Genomic DNA, 22,296 nt, shown 5'->3' with positions numbered 1-22,296 from the left:
TCTAAATAAAATATAAAAAATAACTCAATTTTTTCAAATCTAAAAATAAAATAATATTTTAATTTTATAATATTTTAATTTTAACTTTTTCTATGTTTATTCTCAAAACCTCGTAAACATTTGACATTTGAATCAAACAATTTCACAAAAAGCATATCACTACCGATTTTAACTTTCGTGACCAATGTCTGCAAAAGCCACCAGCTTTAAAAGCGACTGGACTGGACCCCAGTTCACAATGAAGACTAGACCCCCGTTCGAAAACTCTGATTTAAAGACGACTGGACTATAAACTCCGATATTTTTGCTGGCATATCCAGAGGTTGTCAAAACTAATACGCTCCCCATTTTTGACCAGAGAATCATTCCTTCATGGTATTGAGGAAAACATTAGGATGATCGAAATGACATTTGGAGTATCAAATTGAGAAATTGTCAAAACTACACTTCAACTCAAAATAATTGATTGGTTACAAGTGGGAAGTTGGAACACATGTGCTGACTATACCATGGCACAGAATAAAAACTCAATTAATTTCTTAGGAGTTTGAGACATTTGAACAAGTGAAATCACATTATCACAGAAAGGCACCATCTTCCCACTTTTTCCAATGGCTACAGTTCTTAGATCACTTCATCTTCTGATGATTCTCTATATTTCCAGTATTCCCTTGAACTTTGCTCAAGATAAAAGCCAATTCATCTACAATGGCTTTAGTCAAGCCAATCTGCATCTTGACGGAATCGCAGAAATTCTCCCTAATGGTCTGTTGCAGCTAACCGATAGTTCAAACCAGAAACTTGGTCATGCTTTTTACCAACTTCCTATAAATTTCAGCACGATTTCTTCTCTTTCATTTTCTACAAACTTTGTGTTTGCCATGGTTCCTCAAGAACAGGAACCAGAACTCGGTGGACATGGCATAGCCTTCACCATCAGTCCCTCGAGGAGCTTTAATGGTTTAGAAAGTCAATACCTAGGACTCTTCAATTATTCAAATAACGGCCTTACTTCCAACCACATATTGGCCGTCGAGCTCGATCCTGTTAAGAGTCCTGAATTTGAAGATATTGATAACCATGTGGGAATTGATGTGAATGACCTAAGATCACTTGAATCGGCTCCTGCAGCATACTATTCCAATGAAGAAAGGAGGAATATAAGCTTGGAGCTCCAAAGTGGGAATCGAATGCAACTTTGGATAGACTATGACGAAGCAGAAAAGTTGTTGAATGTAACACTGGCCCCAATTAGAACCCCAAAACCAGACTGCCCTCTCTTGTCAACGCCGATCAATCTGTCTAAGATCGTGTTGGAATCTATGTATGTTGGTTTCTCTGCTTCCACAGGATCAGTTTCAAGTCACCACTACATTCTTGGATGGAGCTTTAATAAAAGTGGGCAAGCACAAAGCCTCGACATTTCGAGACTCCCTACACTTCCCCCACGCAGGAAACAAATAGTATTGATCCGGGCTCTTCTCATAGTAGCAGTGGTTCTGCTGATAACGATAACTGGAGCTGCTTACTATTTTTGGAGGAAGAAATACGAGGAAGTACGTGAAGATTGGGAAAGTGAGTATGGTACTCACAGGTTCAGCTATAAGAGTCTCTACAAGGCAACCAAAGGTTTCAAAGCCAAAGAGATTATTGGAGAAGGAGGTTTTGGAAAGGTTTATAGAGGAACACTTCCTTCTAATGAGCAAATTGCAGTCAAAAGAGTCTCCCATGATTCCCAACAGGGGATGAAGGAATTTGTGGCTGAGATCATTAGCATGGGAAGATTGAGACATAGGAACTTGGTGCGGCTCTTGGGCTATTGCCGGCGCAGGGGAGAACTCCTCTTGATCTATGATTATATGCCTCATGGAAGCCTTGACAGATTCTTATACAGCAATGGAAGAAAACACCTTAACTGGCTTCAAAGATTTCGAATCCTCAGAGGAGTAGCATCTGGCCTTCTTTACCTCCACGAAGGGTGGGAACAGACTGTTATACACAGAGATATAAAAGCAGGCAATGTCCTATTAGATGCTGAAATGAATGGAAGGCTAGGTGATTTTGGCCTTGCTAGATTATATGACCATGACACAAATTCACAAACTACGCTTGTGGCTGGGACTGTCGGTTATTTGGCTCCGGAGCTTACTAGAACGGGGAGGGCAACCACTTACACTGATGTGTATGCTTTTGGGGCTTTCATGCTAGAGGTCGCTTGTGGAAGGAAGCCAATAGAGCGAATGGGGATGCCTGAAGAATTAGTTTTGGTTGATTGGGTCTTCGAGTGCTGGAGCAAAGGAGATATCCTCCGTGCTAGTGATCCTAGATTGGAAGGTAATTATGTGGTGGAGGAAATGGTATTGGTTTTGAAAATAGGACTCCTGTGCTCACATGTAAATCCAGTTGCTAGGCCTAGCATGAGGCGAGTGATGCAGTTTTTGAATGGCGATGCTGATTTGCCGAATATTCCATATGACAGTGCTTCTTTTGGTACATTCACAAGTAGTGAAACATTCGATTTCTTATGGTCACCTCCGTCATCATTTGTCCAGTCTTCTGACCCTTCCATGTCTAGCACCGTTTCCATCCTTAAAAGTGGTTGAATCAGCTGCCTCATCCCACGAGTAAACTACTAGATCATGGATGTATACTTTGGACCAAGTCAACCCATGGCACACATAAAGCTTACAGATAACTTGGTGGTGGAGAGGGGAAGAAGAACCATGATGTAGATGTATACAGTTTCTTTTAATAAATATACATTTCCTAAACTCATGTTAGTACTCTACTTGAGATCTTTATAGATTTGTCATTTAGGCAGTGTTTGCAGAAACCAGGTTAGAGGCTCACCAAATCTTGGTAATTTAAACTTGCATATTTCAAGTCCGAACCTAATCATTACGCTATGCCACACCTAGAGGATCATTGTTCTATTCAACCATCCAAGAGACTTAGGTCTTATACGTTTGGGTGATGAGATAAGATGATAAATTCTTTAAATTTCTCATAATTTTCTTTCCGAACATCACCTAATCACAAAATACTTTTCAATTTTATTTTTTAACTTTTTCAATTAATTATTACCTAATTATTATAACTTTTAAAAAATTCAAAACAAAAAATAAAAAATAATATAACTTTTTCAAATATCAAAACAAGAATTATATTAAAAAATTATATTCAAATAATTTTTAACTTTATAATATTTTAATTCAACTTTTTATCTCTCATTTTTTAAAGCCCAATAAAACATCTTAATTAAAACTATTTTACTACCATTCACAAAATTCTGAAATACTTCAAATATTCAAGCATGTCAGGGTCATAAAGTTTTGGTTATGTGAATTGCAAACTTATCACAATTGATAGATGAGCCCATTGTTCCCAATACTAATAGAACTGATAGATAATTTGGAATATATTTTCTTAAAAGAAAAAATTTAAATCATAAATCCATATTTTTAACATATGAATATTTTTTACAAAGAGTTTAGAGGTTACAAAAAGCCGAAAACCAAAGACTCATAAAAAATCCTTTACTCTAATGAGGGAAATAAAAAATGCCTAAGAATTTTCAGACTTATGCCCTTAACAAGGCTTGCAACCTGACCATCAAGTCAGGTTCCGACCCGACCAGACCCGTTACTAGGAACACGCCAACTTGAACCGAGCGAACCCAAACCATTCAGGTCGGGTCGGACCTCCAATTTTTAAAAAACTGAAATCGAGTTGCAATAGTTATTCCTTCTCTACTGTGGATTCTACTTGAAATGGGGTGAGTAGATCAAGGATAATGGTTTTCCTCCAATAAACCCAAAAGACTAAAGATTGAGAGAGTTCTAACCATTAAACACATAGACAAGGCTTATGATACGTTCAAATGTAATTGTCTGATCTGATGACACAAATGATGTAAATCTCTCTTCTTAAATCATAAAACATCCAAGGTATTGTGCTTCAACAGAGTAACATGAATTCAAACTTCTTCCTCCTCCAGCCATGGATCCCAAGATTGACAGCAAAAATGAAATTTCCAGGAACTAGGCTAACAGTCACATTATATGCTGTTCTTGCCTTCAACTTCTTGAATTCACCAAATCCCTTGTTTGCTTCTGGGAAAATTGACACCATCTTAGTTGGCCAATTTAAACTTGCAACTAGGTCGATGAATGAGCAAGCAATGCATGAATATGTAGCTACTTTCATATTTGCAAATTGATTATAACTCTGCAGCCTTCCATAATTACAGTAACCAGCCAAAGAGAACATGTTGATGATCACAAAGCCCCCGTCCCTCTCCCAACAAAAATAGAAAAAGAAAAGAAACGACAACACCAGAGGAGACCTTGGTTGGGTACGGCCAAAAAAAAAATAGTTTTCTAAGTTAAATTGACAAAGGTATGATCAAAAATCTCAACAAAGCCCAAGTCAAGATTGGCGGAGCGGGAGCTAGAGTATGCTGGCAATGTCAATTTGGATTCGAAGAAGTCGGCTGCAACTTTCTTCAATCGGAACTCGCCGAATGTGGCATATATTTGATAATAGAAATTTTATTTGCAGTTTTAAGTGTGGGATTGCGTGTGCAGTCCCATTGATAAACGAGGATAAAATGAAAAAAAATATCATTTTAATTAGAATATTATTATAATTTTAAAATTTCATAAAAAAGCCTAAAACCAAAGATTCGTAAAAAAAAAAAAAATTATTCTAATGAGAGAAATAAAAAATGCCCAAAACTTTTCAGACTTGTGCCCTTAACACTCAAAGCAATCGTAAAAAAAAATATAGGGAGGGAAAGTTAGGACTAACATATTATACTTTCCGCTCCTTAAAGGGGAAAAATTCTTCTCTCTCTCTTTTCTCTCTGAAAAGGTGGAGGTGGAGTGAGTGAGTGTGCGATTTCGGGCACGAGGTGTCAGAAGGAGGTAGTTATAATGGAAAGGTACGTCATAAGGTGAGGAATATTCGGTTGAGATAGTTTTGTTAGTGGAGGAGGACAGCAGCGTAGGGCGGCAAAAGTGCTGGTTAGAGGGGGTTATACGGTGGTGAAAGATGGAGAAGCTGAAGGAACTGGAGGAAAAATGGTGCAAGTTTCGACTATCTGAAAGGGAGGCTGCAGACATAACTTTCGATGAAGAAGAGGATGAAGCTCTGAGATACAAAGAGGACAGAAGATTGGTGGGGAAGGTTTGTTCATCGAGAGTGATAAGCAAGGAAATTCTCGGTTCAACCATGGGCAAGGTGTGGAGGAATAGCAATGCAACAATATTTATGGAGGTATGCACTAATACTTTTGTCATTACTTTTGAAACCAAAGCTGATAAGGAGAGGGTATGGGTTGGGAGACCATGGCTGTTTGACTATCAGTTGTTAGCGATGAAGAATTTTGATGGACTTACTCCTCCTCAGAGGATGAGTTTTGAGACGGAGAGTTTCTGGGTAAGGATGCACAACCTGCCCTTAATGTGCATGACTAAAGCTCGAGGAGAGCAAATAGGAGGAACTGTGGGTCAAATAGAGGAGGTGGATACTCAGGCAGATGGTGTTGGGTGGGGAAAAGTTCTGCGAGTACAAATTAAGATGAATATAAAGCTGCCTTTGCCTAGAGGCAGAACAATAAAGGTGAAAGGTGAAAGCCTATGGATACCTTTTAGTTACGAAAAATTACCAAGGTTCTGTGTCTTATGTGGATGCATAGTACATGGAGAATCAGGATGCTTAAAACAAGAAGGAGATGAAGATGGGGGGGAACAATATGGGGTATGGTTGAGGGACAATCAAGGTTATAGGGGGAGGAGCTATTATCAAAACACAAATGGGGGGAAAGAAGAACAGAAGGGAAAAATGGGTATGGGAGGGGGTGGAAAAAACGATAAGGAGTCTGAAACTAATGGTTTAGAGGGAAACTTTGAGAGTCGAGAGGAAAGGGAAGAGAATGGGCATAAAGAAAATATTGAGGTTACTAGTAGAGAAGAGGATATGGTGGGAACAATGGTAAGTTTGGAGAGAAAAGAAGGTGAAGGGAAAAGAGAGAATGCGAAGGAAGGGGATGTTTTAGGTGTAAGGAGTGAAGGTGAAAAGGAAGGAGAGACGGGAGAGAATGTGCTGATAGATAAGGTGGGGGATGGAAAAAAACCTGAAATAGATATTAGTCTGAGAAAGGGAGGAGTATGGAAGAGAAAAGCAAGGGAAAAAAGGATGAGAGGGGAGAATGAGGAAGTCACCTTGAGTAGTTTAAAAAGAAATTATGATGCATTGGAGGGGAAGTTGAGAAACCAAGGAGGGAAAAAAGCAAGAGGGGGGGAAGTGGAGATGAAAGAAGCGAGTACAAAGATAGTGGCGGTGGCTGGAAGTCAGCCCCGCCAAACATTATGAAAATCCTAAGTTGGAACTGCCGAGGGTTGGGGAACCCTCGGACAGTTCAGGACCTCTGTTGTATGGCAGAGGTTAAGAAACCCAGTATAATTTTTATTATGGAAACGAAAAGTGGAAGGGATAATTTTGAGTGGTTGAGGAGAAGGCTAAGGTGTGAGGGCATTTTTAATGTGAAATCAGTAGGTAAAGGGGGAGGATTATTGTTACTTTGGAATGATAAGGTGAATGTTGAAATAAAAAATTATTCACAAAGACATATAAACGCTTGGGTGAGGGATGATGAAACAAAAGAGAAATGGCTTTTTACAGGCTTCTATGGGCATCCTGAGGTGGGTAAAAGGAAGGAATCATGAGAGTTATTAGCTGCTCTAAAACCAGAGGGATTAAGGGGCTGGTGCATAGCTGGTGATTTCAATGAAATAATTTCTAATGATGAGAAAGAGGGAGGAAGACCAAGAGCTGAGAAACAAATGGAAGGTTTTAAGGAAGTTTTAGCTAAAAGAAATCTACATGATTTAGGGTGGAAGGGAGAGAAGTTTACTTGGAGCAACTTGCATGAGGATGAGACCTTCACCAAGGAAAGATTAGATCGAGCAGTTGCAAATTCAGGTTGGATTGAAGTTTTTAATGAGGTATGGGTAGAAGTCCTTGCTACAAGAACTTCAGATCATAAGCCTATTCTAATACATGTGCTAAAAGGAAGAAAGAGGAGTTGGGTTAAAAATCAGGGTTTCAAATATGAAGCCAATTGGGCTCTAGAGGAAGATTGTGAAGGGGTGGTGAGGGAGGTGTGGAATAAGGTAGAGGGATCTGTTTTTCCTTTAGAGAAAGTGGGTTTTTTTCTAAAAAAGAGTAACGAAGCTTTCTTAAAGTGGAGTAGACAGAGAAGGAATGGGGGTCAAAGGGAAATAGAGGAAAAAACAGAAGTACTTCAACAGCTTCAGGCTGTGGACGGTATCACTAATGTAAATGAGATAAAAAAAAAAAAAAAGTAAGAAAGGAGCTGAATTTATTATTGGAGAAGGAGGATTTAAGGTGGAGACAAAAGGCCAAGGTTAATTGGTACAAGCTTGGAGATAAAAACACAATTTTTCCATGCTTGTGCCAACCAAAGAAGAAAGAAAAACACAATTAGGAAGGTCACAAATGAGCAGAACAGAAGGGTAGGTGGAAGTTCTGAGATTGAAAGAATTTTCAGTCATTATTTTGAAAATCTGTTTAGAACTACAGATCCTTCAAGTGAAGATTTGGAAGAGTGTTTAAATGGGTTAGAACCAAGAGTGACAGGGGGAATGAATGATTTTCTATCCAAGAACTTCAATAGATCCGAAGTTGAGGAAGCTTTGAAGCAAATGTCCCCATTGAAGGCACCCAGACCAGATGGCTTTGTAGCTTGCTTCTATCAAAGTCACTGGAATGTAATTGCTGAGGAGGTTTGTGAGGCTGCTTTATCTGCTCTTAATGGTAACTCATGGATCCTTTCTTTGAATTATACTTTTGTAGCTCTAATACCAAAGGTAAAGGAACCTGTTTTGGTGAGTGATTACAGGCCAATTAGTTTGTGCAATGTCTTGTACAAACTAATTGCAAAAACCATTACCAATAGACTCAAGAAAGTATTATCTGAAATAATTTCTCCTACTTAGAGTGCCTTCTTACCTGGTAGATTAATATCAGACAACATCATGGTAGCATATGAGTTGATACATTCAATGAAGACCAGGAAAAAAGGAAGATTGGGGAGCATGGCAGTTAAACTAGACATGTCAAAGGCTTATGACCGAATTGAATGGGTTTATTTAGAAGCTGTGATGAAGAAACTAGGTTTCTGTGATAGGTGGGTGTCTCTTATAATGAAGTGTGTTTCAACTGTAACTTACTCAGTGTTGATTAATGGGAAGCCAGGAGCAGTTATAAGTCCATCAAGAGGTCTGAGGCAGGAAGATCCTCTATCCCATTTTCTGTTTATTTTATGTGCTGAGGGGCTGAGTTGTTTACTTAATCAGTCAGAAAGAAGGGGAATTACAAAAGGGATACAAGTGGTTAGAGGTGGGATCTCCATAAATCATCTACTATTTGCAGATGACTGCATATTGTTTGGAAGAGCTTCACTTGAGGAGTGGAACAAGTTGCAAGTGATTTTGAAGAAGTACGAGGAGGCATCGGGACAGTTTCTCAACAAGGATAAAACATCCAAATTTTTCAGTAGTAATACCTCGATAGATGCTAAAAAAAGAATTCTGGAGGCTGGAAACTCAATAGCATGTGAAAGTTTTGAGAAATATTTAGGTCTTCCAACTATTGTAGGAAGATCTAAATACAATACTTTTAGAGTACTGAAAGAAAAGATATGGAAAAATATTTCAAGTTGGAAGAACATTTTTTTATCCCAAGCTGGGAAAGAAGTGATGATGAAAGTTGTGCTGCAGGCCATACCAACGTACACCATGAGTGTCTTTAAGTTGCCTATGAAGTTATGTAGTGAAATCAACACCATGTTTTCTAAATTCTAGTGGGGTAAATATCAAAAGGAGGGGGGAATTCAATGGTGGAAGTGTGATAAAATGGCTGGATAGAAATTGAAAGGGGGACTGAGTTTTAGGGATTTGGAATGCTTTAATCTAGCTCTCCTAGCCAAACAAGGTTGGAGGATTTTTCAATCCCCTAACTCTTTGGTTGTAGTAATTTTTAGAGAAAAGTATTTTAAGAATACTAATTTTCTGGAGGTGAAGCTTGGGCCCAAGCCTTCTTTGATCTGGAGAAGTTTATGCAGTGCTAGGGAGGTAATCAAGGAAGGTATAAGGTGGAGAGTTGGAGATGGTAAGAAGATCCGAATCTGGGGCCATAAATGGTTGAACTCACCATTTTCTTTTACAGTGCAGTCTCCTATCACAAAGCTCAATATAGACTCAAAGGTTGCAGAGCTTATGGTAGAGAACAAAAGAGAGTGGAATGAGGCATTGATTAATGTCATTTTTGAGAAAGAAGAGGCAGAACAGATTTTGAGCATACCAATTAGTAGAGGATCAAGCGAAGACAAGGCAGTTTGGGGGCCAACAAAGAAAGGGATGCTTACTGTGAGGAGTGCATACTATCTTTTACTCGAGAATAGGAAAAGTTTGAAAGATGAATCATCCATAGAACTTCAGAGTGATAGCAGATAGAAGAGCATTTGGGGGCTAGAAGTTCCTAACATGGTGAAGTTGTTCCTTTCGAAGGCAGCAAATGAGCTACTTCCAACAAAAAAGAACCTTTTCCTGAGAAAGGTAGTTAAGGATCCTTTCTGTCCAGTGTGTTTTAAAGAAGAAGAGTTAGTCATACATAGTTTGTGAGAATGTCCAGCAGCTAACGATGTTTGGGCAAATGACTTGAGTGGAGTCTCAAAGTGGAAAAGGGAAGGTGGAGATTTTCTGGCTTTGTAGGAGAGGTTGATGGGAGGTTTGGATAACTCTAAACTAGAGGAGATAGTTGTCCAGCTAAGGAAAGTGTGGCTGAGAAGGAACACTGTAGTGTTTGAAAAAAGACTTACATGCCCAAAAACGTTGATAACAACATCCATTGAGTCACTGGAGGCTTTCAAACAAACTAACAGGTTGACTAATAGTAACAATGCAGTTCAACAGAGGATAGTGGCAATAAACAAGACTAGGTGGATTCCACCAGCAGCAAACTTTGTTAAGGTTAATTGGGATGCATCTTTGGATGTAAAGGAGAGGAGAATGGGAATGGGGGTGATAATCAGAGATGAAAACGGAGAGGCCTTGCTTGCAGCATGTGACAGCAGAAGAAATGTCTTGAAACCAGATATTGCAGAGTGTCATGCTCTTTGGAAGGCTATGCAGCTGTGTAATGATCTCAATATCCAAAATGCTATATTTGAAGGAGATGCCAAAGCTGTCATAATGGCAGTTAAAGGTGATGAAGAAATTTTTTCTTACTTAGGTTCTTTAATTGATGATATTAGGAATATATTGAGTTTTAGAAAGGATTGGCTTTTACAATTTGATTACAGGAAAAAAAATACAGTGGCACACAACTTGGCAAAATCTGCCTTACACATAGTGGAGGAAAAAGTTTGGATAGAATTTGTTTCAGATTTTATTGTAAATAGTCTGGAATATGATAGAAGATGTATGCAGGAAGTTAATATATGAAAGTTATGAGGTTTATTAAAAAAAAAAAAAAAACATATTATACTTTCCTTTATAACCATATCATTGTTTCCCAAAGGAAATTCTAATTTGAAAGAGTTTTCCTTACAAAATTTCTTAACCAACAATTACTATTTTTTTAAATTACAAATTTTCCTAAATCAGCTCCCAGCAGCCCCACTTTAGAACATTTTTTCCGAGGTATTGCTTTAAGTAATTGAATTCATCCTTTTTGTATCATTCCAAGTTCGTAGCATTTATTTGATAATTTCATCAGGATCCTCGAGAGAACATTGATAAATAGCATCTCTTTTTTGGAAATTCCATGCCTTGATCACGCAAGCATGAATTCCCATAGTTCTAACTAAGTTTAAGATGCACAGGAGGCGAAAGTTCTAAGTGGTTGCCAACATCTTCAACTAGCTTTGGGATGTTGGTAAGAATGTTCATCTGGGCCGAATTTTTTTTCGGCCCGGTCTGGAACCCGATTATCTGGATTCGGGTTATGATTTTCGGCCAGGGTCAAACCCGGGCTGAAACTCGCATTGTGGAAACCGGACATAGTAGGCCTGGATCCGAGTATGAAACCCGAGTTCCGTATTAAAAGCCCGGTACCTGGGTTTGTATAAAAAATAAATAATCTCACTTCAAACTTCAATTCTTCACTCCCCCAACCACTCTCTCTCTCTCTCTCTCACAGGCAAAACCTTAGCCGCCATCGTGTTTTTCTTTCATTCTGTTAGATTCTTTACACGTTTATGTTTATTTTATTCTTTAGTTAAAGTTGGTGAATACAATTGTGACATACCAGTTTTGGTGTTAGGGTATATTAGTAATATTTCCTAGTAAACTTTTATTTTAGAATTTATACTTTTATGAGTATAGTTTTTTCAGAATTTGTATTTATTTTATCTCTATATTTTCTATTATAGTTGCTATTTATGATTTGTTAGAGTTTTGTTTTAATAAGGATTTTTAAAGTGTTTCAGATTACGTTCACTGCGATGTGTGTTTTGAAATTAAAGTTTAAATTTTCTAGTCTCCGAACCTCATCACTTTGTTAGCCGCTGTTTGACAAATTCAAATCACCAATCCGTAAGTTCATCCACTTTGTTTCAAATTTGAAACCCTGCCGTAGTATGTAAATTCGAGTCCTAGTAGGAGTCTAACTCTCATTAGAAAAACCCTATCAGATAGCCTTTCTATCGTCTTTATAAATCCATCTAAGAATATCCGTTTCAAACACAAGAAAAATACAAAGAAAACTCACTTGTGTTGGAGTTCTCTTCTCTGACCCGCAGCCACCCATTTCTTCTCGCAGTAACTCCACGCCACTCAGAGGCGCGGGACTCCCTTCCGGCGTCACAGACGGTGCCGACCAGCCCAGCCCTAGCTCAGCCACCTCTTTTCCGGTAAGGCCTCGACCGCCATCAGCTCTCTTTCTTTCTCGGTAGTTTTCGGGATGTTTTCGGACTAACGGTTCTCTCTCTCTCTGTGTCACGGCGTCGCACCACCGTAGAGACCCTCCTGTCGCGTCGCCGGTCGCTCCCTGCAACCCAGCGCCGCCGTCGCCCTCAGCCCCTCTCGGTAAGCTCTTCCATCGTAGAACCCTCTCTCCCGAACTCTCTGTTTTGGTTGCCGAGTACTCGGGTTCTTGAAGAACCCGTGAGTTTCTTTTGTTGGGCCTTGGGCCTTAGGCCCGTATGAGGTTGGGATGGGTTTATTTATTTGGTTTGGGCTCCTGTAATAATGTTATTTTCATGGGCCAGAGTTTTTAACCCTTTTTACAGATTATAGTGATATTTATTCGAACTTATATTTTAAGTTAGACTTGATCTCATTTTTACTTCAATAATTGCTTTAGTGATTTATATTGAGTTTAATATTACTAGTTGAGTTTATTAAATAAATATATTTAGTTAAAGGTTCTTTTTAATAAATGTTTAAAGAATTGGAAAGATGTTTTAAAGTATAATTTTTAAGTCTAATATTTGAGTTAATATTTCTTTTGTCAATCTAGTAAAGATTTTAATAAAATTTCTATGTTAAGAATTTAATGGAATTTATTAAGTTTCTTATAAGATTTAATAATTACGTTAAGAAATGAAACTTAGTTTAAGAATTTAAGTTTTTGTGAATTATTTAAAAATAGCTCGAGTATGTCTACTAAATTATAAATTAGTATTTTAAGTAATTTAAATACTAGGAATTATTGATTTTAGTGTTAAACAAATATTGGTTTGACTATGTTTTAGAATTCCGAATTTAGTTAAGTAAGATATTAGCATTTATTTTAGTTCCAAACAATTTAGTGATAGTTATTTATTGAATATAGGTCTCAAGTTACGAAGTATTATTCAAGAGAAACGCATCGAGGTAAGTAAATTTGATCATAAATTAGGATCATCACAGTTAGCTTATATGTATGTATTATTCAAGCCAGTTCTTTGATAGCCATTATTTATGAACCGCTCATGTACAAGCATGTCATCCAGCATAGCATATGATCATGTCATTCCGCATCATGTTTCAGTTTCAGAAATTATAGTTATGTATGTATTATGTCATGCATCTCATGTGTATAAGACACATAAGCCATCTTAAATTCAAGTGTAAGATAAAAATCAGATCAGTTAATAAGATGGCCATTCAGATGCATGGTACCAATGCAGTCCAGTTTCAGGGTGGTGTGCAAGCCACGAACTCAGTCGTGGTCCACCATAGTATGCTAGAATACTATCAGCAGTTCCCCTTGCTGCAGCGGGATGTGGGGCTGGTGCACAACCTTACACACAGGGTTAAGTGTGTTGGCCAGTCAGATAAGTAAGATAAATCAGTCAGTTAGTTCAGATAATTCAGTCATACATAGCATAAGCATTAGCATGAACAGTCATAAATTTTAAGTTCAGCATGAAAGTTCTTATGAAAATTTTATGTTTATTACGTTTTCGTTATGATAGATTTCTTACTGAGTCATCGACTCATTTTAGTTTATTTTCATGTTTTTAATTACCCAGGTGAAGATGATGATTACGAGCATGCAGGCCAGGAGTAGAAGGAGCATTTTAGTTTTGTTCAGACTTTTAAAATAAAATGTGTCTCTTATGACGAATTTATCCAGTTATTTCTTAAATGTTTTTGGGAAGACATTTTATTAGACCTTTTTATTTCAATAAATTATTTCAGTTTATTTTTCAATTGTGAAATTAGAGAATCGCTTGCCGGGTTTATTTTTCATAAAAAAAATACGTGACACACCTAGCCTACGGGGAGGGGGTGTTACAACAATGAATCTCTTATATTGTAAATTAGAAAGTTTGATACATTCTTCACTCTCCACCATTCTAATTATAGATATCTAAAGGATGTAAATGAAAAGTTATGAATTTTTGCTTCACTAACATCCAACCGGCTTGCCCAAGGTTCAAGTACGCTCAGGCCGTGTAGCCCACCACCTGCATAAAGCATAAAAATAAATGCACTCCATGTGTCCATGAGGTTTTGAACCTCTTTCCAGTTGTTCAATTCAAGCATTCGACACCACTAAGACAATCATCTTCTTCGACTTATATTATAGACCTATTTTATTATAACTATAAGCCATAGTTCATAAACTTTTATAATTTCTCTCTTTCCAAAATAATTCATAACTTTCAAAAAAAAATCCACAAAATATTATTAATAATAAATATAATATATATTATTGTGAAAATATTTCCAAGGAACCTCCTTGACTATGAAGAAGATCATTCCCACCATCACAAGAAACCATCAGTTTTGACAAAAATGAAGGAGAGGGCTAAGAAGTTGCGACATATATAGTCTTAGCAAGAATTAAAGAAGCAGAGTGAGGACGGTAATTCTACACCCTCTTGGGATGTCAGCTTAGACAACGAAGAAGACCTAGAAGAAGATGCTAAATACCTTGGAGCCCCAAGTAATGGCATCACACCCTTCTCTTTTATATACATACATATATATATATATATATATATATATATATATAAGTCATCCGCTCTCACATTTTCTTTTCAACAAATGTTTGACTCACGATTTTATAAAACTGAAGTTCACGAAATGACATGGTAATTTATTGTAATGGATTAGAATGTAAAAGTTTTTGTTTGTTGTAAAATATATCTAAAATATTATATTAAGCCACATTAGCTTCCAATGTTTACTTTTCACTGAGTTGTTTTATTTTCAGTGTACGAGTCGGAGCTTGCTCTTGACAAGTACAAAGAAACAACTAGGCACCATCCTAGATCATTTCACGTGCATGGTTTTTGAGAAGCATGTTTTGGCAAGCAGTGTCAATCATGGTGATGAAGCAGATAAGGAGGACCCTAGCAGCATTCCAAACAAGACAATAACTGAAACTGTGACAGAGACATTAGCATGCACCAGCATATGCTGTAGTATCGGATGCAACTCATGCTATTGCTTCAAAACTTCAAGGCATCAGTGTTACAACCCTAGCAGCACCCAAACCTTTTCAGGAGCAACATCTCCAAGAGTTCAGTCAGCATCGGCTGCTGCACAAAGTAGAAATAATGCCATCATGAGTACCGGTGATCATCAAATATGGGATAAGGGTGTTTCAGTGAAGGAGTATTTGAAACATAAACTTGAGCTTGAGGAAGATTAGAGAGCCCTTAATTCCCAAGTGACATCTAATGCAGTGAATCCAAGGAAAAGTACCACTCCTAGGGATATAGGTGTGGTGGAGAAGGTGAGAGAAACTGTAACTTCTTTGTTGTAGAATGAGGAGTCACCTACAATTGATAGTTCTACTAAAGATTCAACATTACACATGTCAATTTCCACCCATGCACATTCGGCTAAAAGCTCACCAGCACAACTTCCGCCAGTTTACAGGAAGCTGGTAATCTTTTCTTAACATAAATTATTCACTATTTGTCGTTAATGTTAGAATATAAATTATATGTTTAAATTTAATTTCTTCTTATAACTTTAACCTTTTGAAATAAGAAATTATTTGACATGGTCTCGCTTAAGTGATTTTAAGATCATACATATACTAGATCCATACTGTTAACGTAGTGTTTCGCACGCTTTTGGATTGGGTTCTAGAAACTCGGGCCTTCGGGCTGTCACCTACACACTTTAAGCAAACACGGAGGATGAGGGCCTTGGTGGTGGCCAAAGAGTCTCCAATGCTAAAGTCAGTATATCTCCTTAGTAGTTTGTGCGTAAGTTTAGAAGACTCACAGAGAGTTCTTTGTACCTGGGGGTTGGCTTTTATACTAGGTTTTGGGTGAGGATAACCCATCCTTGACTTTGAGGAACTTATGTCCTTTCCACTGTTCATTTGTTAGAATCATTTAATGCGGCGTTGCTTTTGGGGCGGCATCATTAATGCGGCGTTGCTTTTGGAGCAGCATCATTAATGCGGCGCGGAGTTCGGGTAGTAGTGCCATTAATACGGCATGACTCTCTGACTCACTTTACTCTGCGGAAGTTCTCTGTTAAGCCCCTCTATGCCTGCTGTAAGGAGATCAAGGGTTCTCTATACTTTTCGTCCACCTGTCTGCACAAGTTCATAGGGGCAAGGTGTCATCGAGAAGGTGTCATCGAGAAGGTGTCAGGGCGGCGAGTCTCATTGACCCCTACTGTTTGCTTTCCAGACGCGTGGGTTACTTCGTGGATGAGTTTCGCTCATGGGCCGAATACTTTGTAGAAATCCACTGACTCCTTTTGGAGGAGGGTCGTTAGTCTCAGTCGAGCTTTCTGACTTACTTCCTAGTGGCCCCCTGTGGGCCAATAGGGGGAAAAAAAAACCCTTACTCATACAATGCTAGATCCATACAATATTTGGTGGTAAGGAGTAACTTGGTGCAATGGATATATGTGCTTTGTAGGAGGATATGATCTTGTTATGGATTCCATCATATAAATGGTGTGATTTTTCTTCTGAAAAATGATTCATTTAGAATGAGATCTCATAAAAATAAATTTACAAATTGATATAAATTGATGTGATATATCAGATCTACTTTATAGGAAAAAGAATTTTACAATCAAACATATCATATTAAGTCACATTAGTTTATAATGAATTTACTTTTACGACCCCTCTTCATGATGTAGCCCTCTTTTCTTTATAGCGAAATAATCCATATCTCATGAGTCTTTTTTCTCTATTGCAGTTGGGGAAGAAGAAAATGAGGAAGAATGCTCCAAGCCAATTGAGAGAGAAATGCAATTGTTAATACAGAAACAAATTTTTATGTGTAGTAATTTTAGGAATCCAAAAGTAGTTTGCATAAATCATTTCCAGTAATGTTTGAAAAAGTTGTATATGTTTACCAATAAACTGTTTCTACAGATCTGTAAATTCAAAAATGTCGAAATCAATGCAACGACATGTGAGCCTTTCCTGTTATTGAATTTATATTTTTAAAAGTGAAGTCAGGAGATTTCAATGACACGTATCATTAGAAGAGAAAGGTTTCAACCGTAACATGAGATAATATATATAAAAATAAATTTATAAATTGACGTGATTTGATGTGATATGTTAAATTATAAAAATAAAATTAATTTTATTATAAAATAAATCTATTATATCATATAAAGTTATATAAATAGATAAATTTATTTTTATAAATTTTCTTTATAATTATAACACTTCTAGTTGAGTGTGGATCAGTTAAATCAAACAACGAGTGGCACCAGCAATCCTTCATGGGCTTAGATAGTTGAGTGTTGTGGCAGCTTGCCCCATTCTAGACCATGTAAACCAATCATATGATTAAAAGCCTCTTATATATGCCACCCAAAGCCCTTAAAAATAGAAAGACCCCTAAAAAATAGCGCTCGTAAAAGCCCTTAAAAGAATATAATAGAAAGTACATCCATTAAGCGCGAGTTTATTTCTTCGTAAATAAAAGGTAATTTTATATTTACACATCATCGGTAGAACAGTTCACATATCAGATTGAAAAAAATATATAAAATTTAAAATTCTAAGTTTTTTTTCTTACAGTATCCCATGCCTCAATCTCACTGTTGAGCCCTCTTCAATTAAGCATTGGAGTTTTTTTTTTTTTGTGACTCTGTGACAAAGTAATGCTACCGTGGCCTTTGTTCTAAGTAAGTTTAAATAAGGAATCTGAATGTAATGATGTAGAAGATTTAATTGTATATGTTGCGTCTTAAATTAGACATAGGAAAGCTCTTTTTTTCTTTTTCTTTTTTTGTTTTAAATAATAAGCAGGAAAGTCTAAGGATAGAGGCGGCTTCCCTGTAGGAACAGCCTAGATAGCGAGAAACCACAGATTGGATGCGACCAAAATGACATTTTACCCGCTGAAAATCGGATAGGAACAGCCTAGATAGCGAGAAGCCACAGATAATGCTATTTAGGTTTCATTTGGATGTTGAGTTGAGGTCTTTATAAATAGTAATAAGTTGAGATAGTAAAGTAAGTTTTATGAGATCTACCAAAGATGAATTTAGATGTATTTTGATGTTAAGATAAATTTAGACGTATGTAGGAGAAGTTAAAAAATGTTATTAGTCCCGCGTGTATAGAGGTATTGAGTTGAAAAATATTGTGTATCCTATGTGTAAAGAGATTTTAAATTGAGATAAATTTAATAATTTGAAAATTTAGTATTTGAATGTTAGATTCAGTTTAAAATTAGACTGAATCAATCAAGTTCCAAACGGAACCTTAGATGAATGTTATGTATTACACTACTATTCATGACACTTTCCATTAATAATGCCACATCATAAAGTGAAATAAAAACAAAATAATAGTGTGATATGTCAAATTTTTTAATTATTGGAGGATGATCGCTCATGCAAAATTATAAGAGTCAAATCTCATCCAAGTAAGCTTTTGATGAGTACATTTCTGATATCTGAGAGTAAGCGGAAGCTGAATTAAAGATGAAAATTTTGCACCTTAAAAAATAATCAATTGGTAATGACAAAACAAAAGTCAGTGCTTTTTTTTCTCCGCCATTGACCTTCAGGCATGCAAAAACTACATATGATATTACCACTTGCTTGGAGGTTCTGGGGATTCAGCAAAGGTCATACACAACTTTTTAGGTTATTGACCAAAATGATATGACCAAAGTTGAGACTGTTTTTGTTTTTGCCATAGAAAGCAATGGTTTTACTAATCGAAGATTCTAGTTGATCCTCTAATCTCTATACTCTTTGGAGGGTAGTTGGTCTGGACGTCACTCGTGACTATGGGAATGGCAACTCAGATATTTTTGAAAAGACCGTTTGAAAACAAATAATCTCTATCTCAACCGCTAAATCAAGCGTACATTCATCTGGTGGGGTTCTTTGTTTTACACCTGCCCTCCAAGGAAGTGAAAGTCATGGCGGCACGTGGAAACCCAGAATAAATAAACCAGGAATCGTCATCCAAAGTCTTGAGCATGTGTGTAGATAATGAATAACATTACCGAGTTAAGCAAATGGATGTAAAACAGAGAAAGAAACACCGGACCTAATACGCTCCCCATTTTTGACCCAAGAATCATTCATTCAATCATAGTAATTAGTATTGAGAAAAATATTAGGATGATCGAAATGACATTTAGGGAATCAAATTGAGAAGTTGTCAAAACTACTATTCATATCAAAATAATTATAATTGATTGGTTACCAATGGAGAACACAGATGCTGGCTATATCATGGCACATTGGCAAAAAAAAAAACTCATTTCATTTCTCAGGAGTTTGAAACATTTGAACAAGTGAAATACCTCTTTCACAGAAAGGCACCATCTTCCCACTTTTCCTAATGGCTACAGTTCTTAGATCACTTCATCTTCTGATGATTCTCTATATTTCCATTAGTCCCTTGAACTTCGCTCAAGATGAAAGCCAATTCATCTACAATGGCTTCAATCAAGCCAATCTATCTCTTGATGGAACCGCAGAAATTCTCCCTAATGGTCTATTGCAGCTAACCAACAGTTCCAACCAGAAACTTGGTCATGCTTTTTGCCAACTTCCTATAAATTTCAGCACGATTTCGTCTCTTTCATTTTCTACAAACTTTGTGTTTGCCATGGTTCCTCGAGAACCAGAACTCGGTGGACATGGCATAGCCTTCGCCATCAGTCCCTGGAGGAGCTTTAATGCTACAACGGCTGCATACTTGGGACTCTTCAATTCTTCAAATAACGGCCTTACTTCCAACCACACATTGGCCATCGAGCTCGATTCTGTTAAGAGTCCTGAATTTGAAGATATTGACAACAACCATGTGGGAATTGATGTGAATGACCTGAGATCACTTGAATCAGCTCCTGCAACATATTATTCCAATGAAGAAAGGCGGGATATAAGCTTGGAGCTCATAAGTGGGAATCCAATGCAACTTTGGATAGACTATGACGAAGTAGAAAAGTTGTTGAATGTAACACTGGCCCCAATTAGAACCCCAAAACCAAACTGGCCTCTCTTGTCGAGGCCGATTAATCTGTCTGAGATCGTGTTGGAATCCATGTATGTTGGTTTCTCAGCTTCCACAGGTACACTTGCAAGTGACCATTACATTCTTGGATGGAGCTTCAATAAAAGTGGGCAAGCACAAAGCCTCGACATTTCGAGACTCCCTACACTTCCCCCACGCAGGAAACGAAAAGAGAAAAGAATAGTAGTGATCCGAGCTCTTCTCATAGTAGCAGTGGTTCTGCTGATAACGATAACTGGAGCTGCTTACTATTTTAGGAGGAAGAAATACGAAGAAGTACGTGAAGATTGGGAAAGTCAGTATGGTACACACAGGTTCAGCTATAAGAGTCTCTACAAGGCAACCAAAGGTTTCAAAGCAAAAGAGATTATTGGAGAAGGAGGTTTTGGAAAGGTTTATAGAGGAACACTTCCTTCTAATGAGCAAATTGCAGTCAAGAGAGTCTCCCATGATTCCCAACAGGGGATGAAGGAATTTGTGGCTGAGATCATTAGCATGGGAAGATTGAGACATAGGAACTTGGTGCGGCTCTTGGGCTATTGTCGGCGCAAGGGAGAACTCCTCTTGATCTATGATTATATGCCCCATGGAAGCCTTGACAGGTTCTTATACAGCAATGGAAGAAGACACCTTAACTGGCTTCAAAGATTTCAAATCCTCAAAGGAGTAGCATCTGGCCTTCTTTACCTCCATGAAGGGTGGGAACAGATTGTTATACACAGAGATATAAAAGCAGGCAATGTCCTATTAGATGCTGAAATGAATGGAAGGCTAGGTGATTTTGGCCTTGCCAGATTATATGACCATGACACAAATTCACAAACTACGCTTGTGGCTGGGACTATCGGTTATTTGGCTCCGGAGCTTACTAGAACGGGGAGGGCAACCACTTACACTGATGTGTATGCTTTTGGGGCTTTCATGCTAGAGGTCGCTTGTGGAAGGAAGCCAATAGAGCGAATGGGGATGCCTGAGGAATTAGTTTTGGTTGATTGGGTCTTCGAGTGCTGGAGCAAAGGAGATATCCTCCGTGCTAGTGATCCTAGATTGGAAGGTAATTATGTGGTGGTGGAAATGGTATTGGTTTTGAAAATAGGACTCCTGTGCTCACATGTAAATCCAGTTGCTAGGCCTAGCATGAGGCGAGTGATGCAATTTTTGAATGGCGATGCTGATTTGCCGAATATTCCATATGACAGTGCTTCTTTTGGTACATTCACAAGTAGTGGAACATTAGATTTCTTATGGTCACCTCCGTCATCATTTGTCCAGTCTTCTGATACTTCCATGTCTAGCACCGTTTCCATTCTTAAAAGTGGTTGTTGAATTAGCTGCCGCATCTCATGAGTAAACTAGATCATGGATCTATACTTTGGACCAAGTCAACCCATGGCACACATAAAGCTTACAGATAACTTGGTGGTGGAGAGGGGAAGAAGAACCATGATGTAGATGTATACAGTTTCTTTTAATAAATATACATTTCCGAAACTCATGTTAGTACTCTACTTGAGATCTTTATAGATTTGTCATTTTGGTAGTGTTTGCAGAAACCAGGTTAGAGGCTCACCAAATCTTGGTAATTTAAACTTGCATATTTCAAGTCCGAACCTAATCATTACGCTATGCCACACCTAGAGGATCATTGTTCTATTCAACCATCCAAGAGACTTAGGTCTTATACGTTTGGGTGATGAGATAAGATGATAAATTCTTTAAATTTCTCATAATTTTCTTTCCGAACATCACCTGATCACAAAATACTTTTTAATTTTATTTTTTAACTTTTTCAATTAATCATTACCTAGTTATTATAACTTTTAAAAAATTCAAAACAAAAAATAAAAAATAATATAACTTTTTCAAATATCAAAACAATAATTATATTAAAAAATTATATTCAAATAATTTTTAACTTTATAATATTTTAATTCAACTTTTTATCTCTCATTTTTAAAAGCCCAATAAAATATCTTAATTTAAACTATTTTACTTCTATTCTCAAAATTCTGAAATACTTCAAATATTCAAGCATGTCAGGGTCATAAAGTTTTGGTTATGTGAATTGCAAACTTATCACAATTGATAGATGAGCCCATTGTTCCCAATACTAATAGAACTGATAGATAATTTGGAATATATTTTCTTAAAAGAAAAAATTTAAATCATAAATCCATATTTTTAACCTATGAGTATTTTTTACAAAGAGTTTAGAGGTTACCAGGAACACGCCAACTTGAACCGAGCGAACCCGAACCATTCAGGTCGGCTCGGACCTCCAATTTTTAAAAAACTGAA

At 37.3% G+C, this 22,296-nt stretch overlaps 2 protein-coding genes across 2 annotated transcripts; both read left to right on the top strand.

The window, feature by feature from the left end:
- The first annotated feature begins 492 nt into the window (after positions 1–492).
- LOC108989224 (putative L-type lectin-domain containing receptor kinase II.2) lies at positions 493–2,797 on the top strand. Its single transcript, XM_018962762.2, has one exon. It carries the CDS (start codon positions 612–614, stop codon positions 2,601–2,603), a length of 1,992 nt encoding a protein of 663 aa, XP_018818307.2. The 5' UTR covers positions 493–611; the 3' UTR covers positions 2,604–2,797.
- A 16,523-nt stretch (positions 2,798–19,320) lies between these two features.
- On the top strand, positions 19,321–21,460 carry LOC109017081 (probable L-type lectin-domain containing receptor kinase I.5). The gene has a single exon (XM_018999399.2). The coding sequence runs from the start codon at positions 19,321–19,323 to the stop codon at positions 21,322–21,324; it is 2,004 nt and encodes a 667-aa protein (XP_018854944.2). The 3' UTR covers positions 21,325–21,460.
- The last annotated feature ends 836 nt before the right edge of the window (positions 21,461–22,296 follow it).

Source organism: Juglans regia, chromosome 14 (genome assembly GCF_001411555.2).
Source record: "Juglans regia cultivar Chandler chromosome 14, Walnut 2.0, whole genome shotgun sequence".
Taxonomy (NCBI): Eukaryota; Viridiplantae; Streptophyta; class Magnoliopsida; order Fagales; family Juglandaceae; genus Juglans; species Juglans regia.
The sequence above is the reverse complement of the archived record's forward strand: the minus strand, read 5'-3'. Positions and strand labels throughout refer to the sequence as shown.

Coding starts and splice junctions, on each gene's coding strand:
- LOC108989224 (XM_018962762.2), top strand. CDS start 612: ATGGCTACAGTTCTTAGATCACTTCATCTTCTGATGATTCTCTATATT.
- LOC109017081 (XM_018999399.2), top strand. CDS start 19,321: ATGGCTACAGTTCTTAGATCACTTCATCTTCTGATGATTCTCTATATT.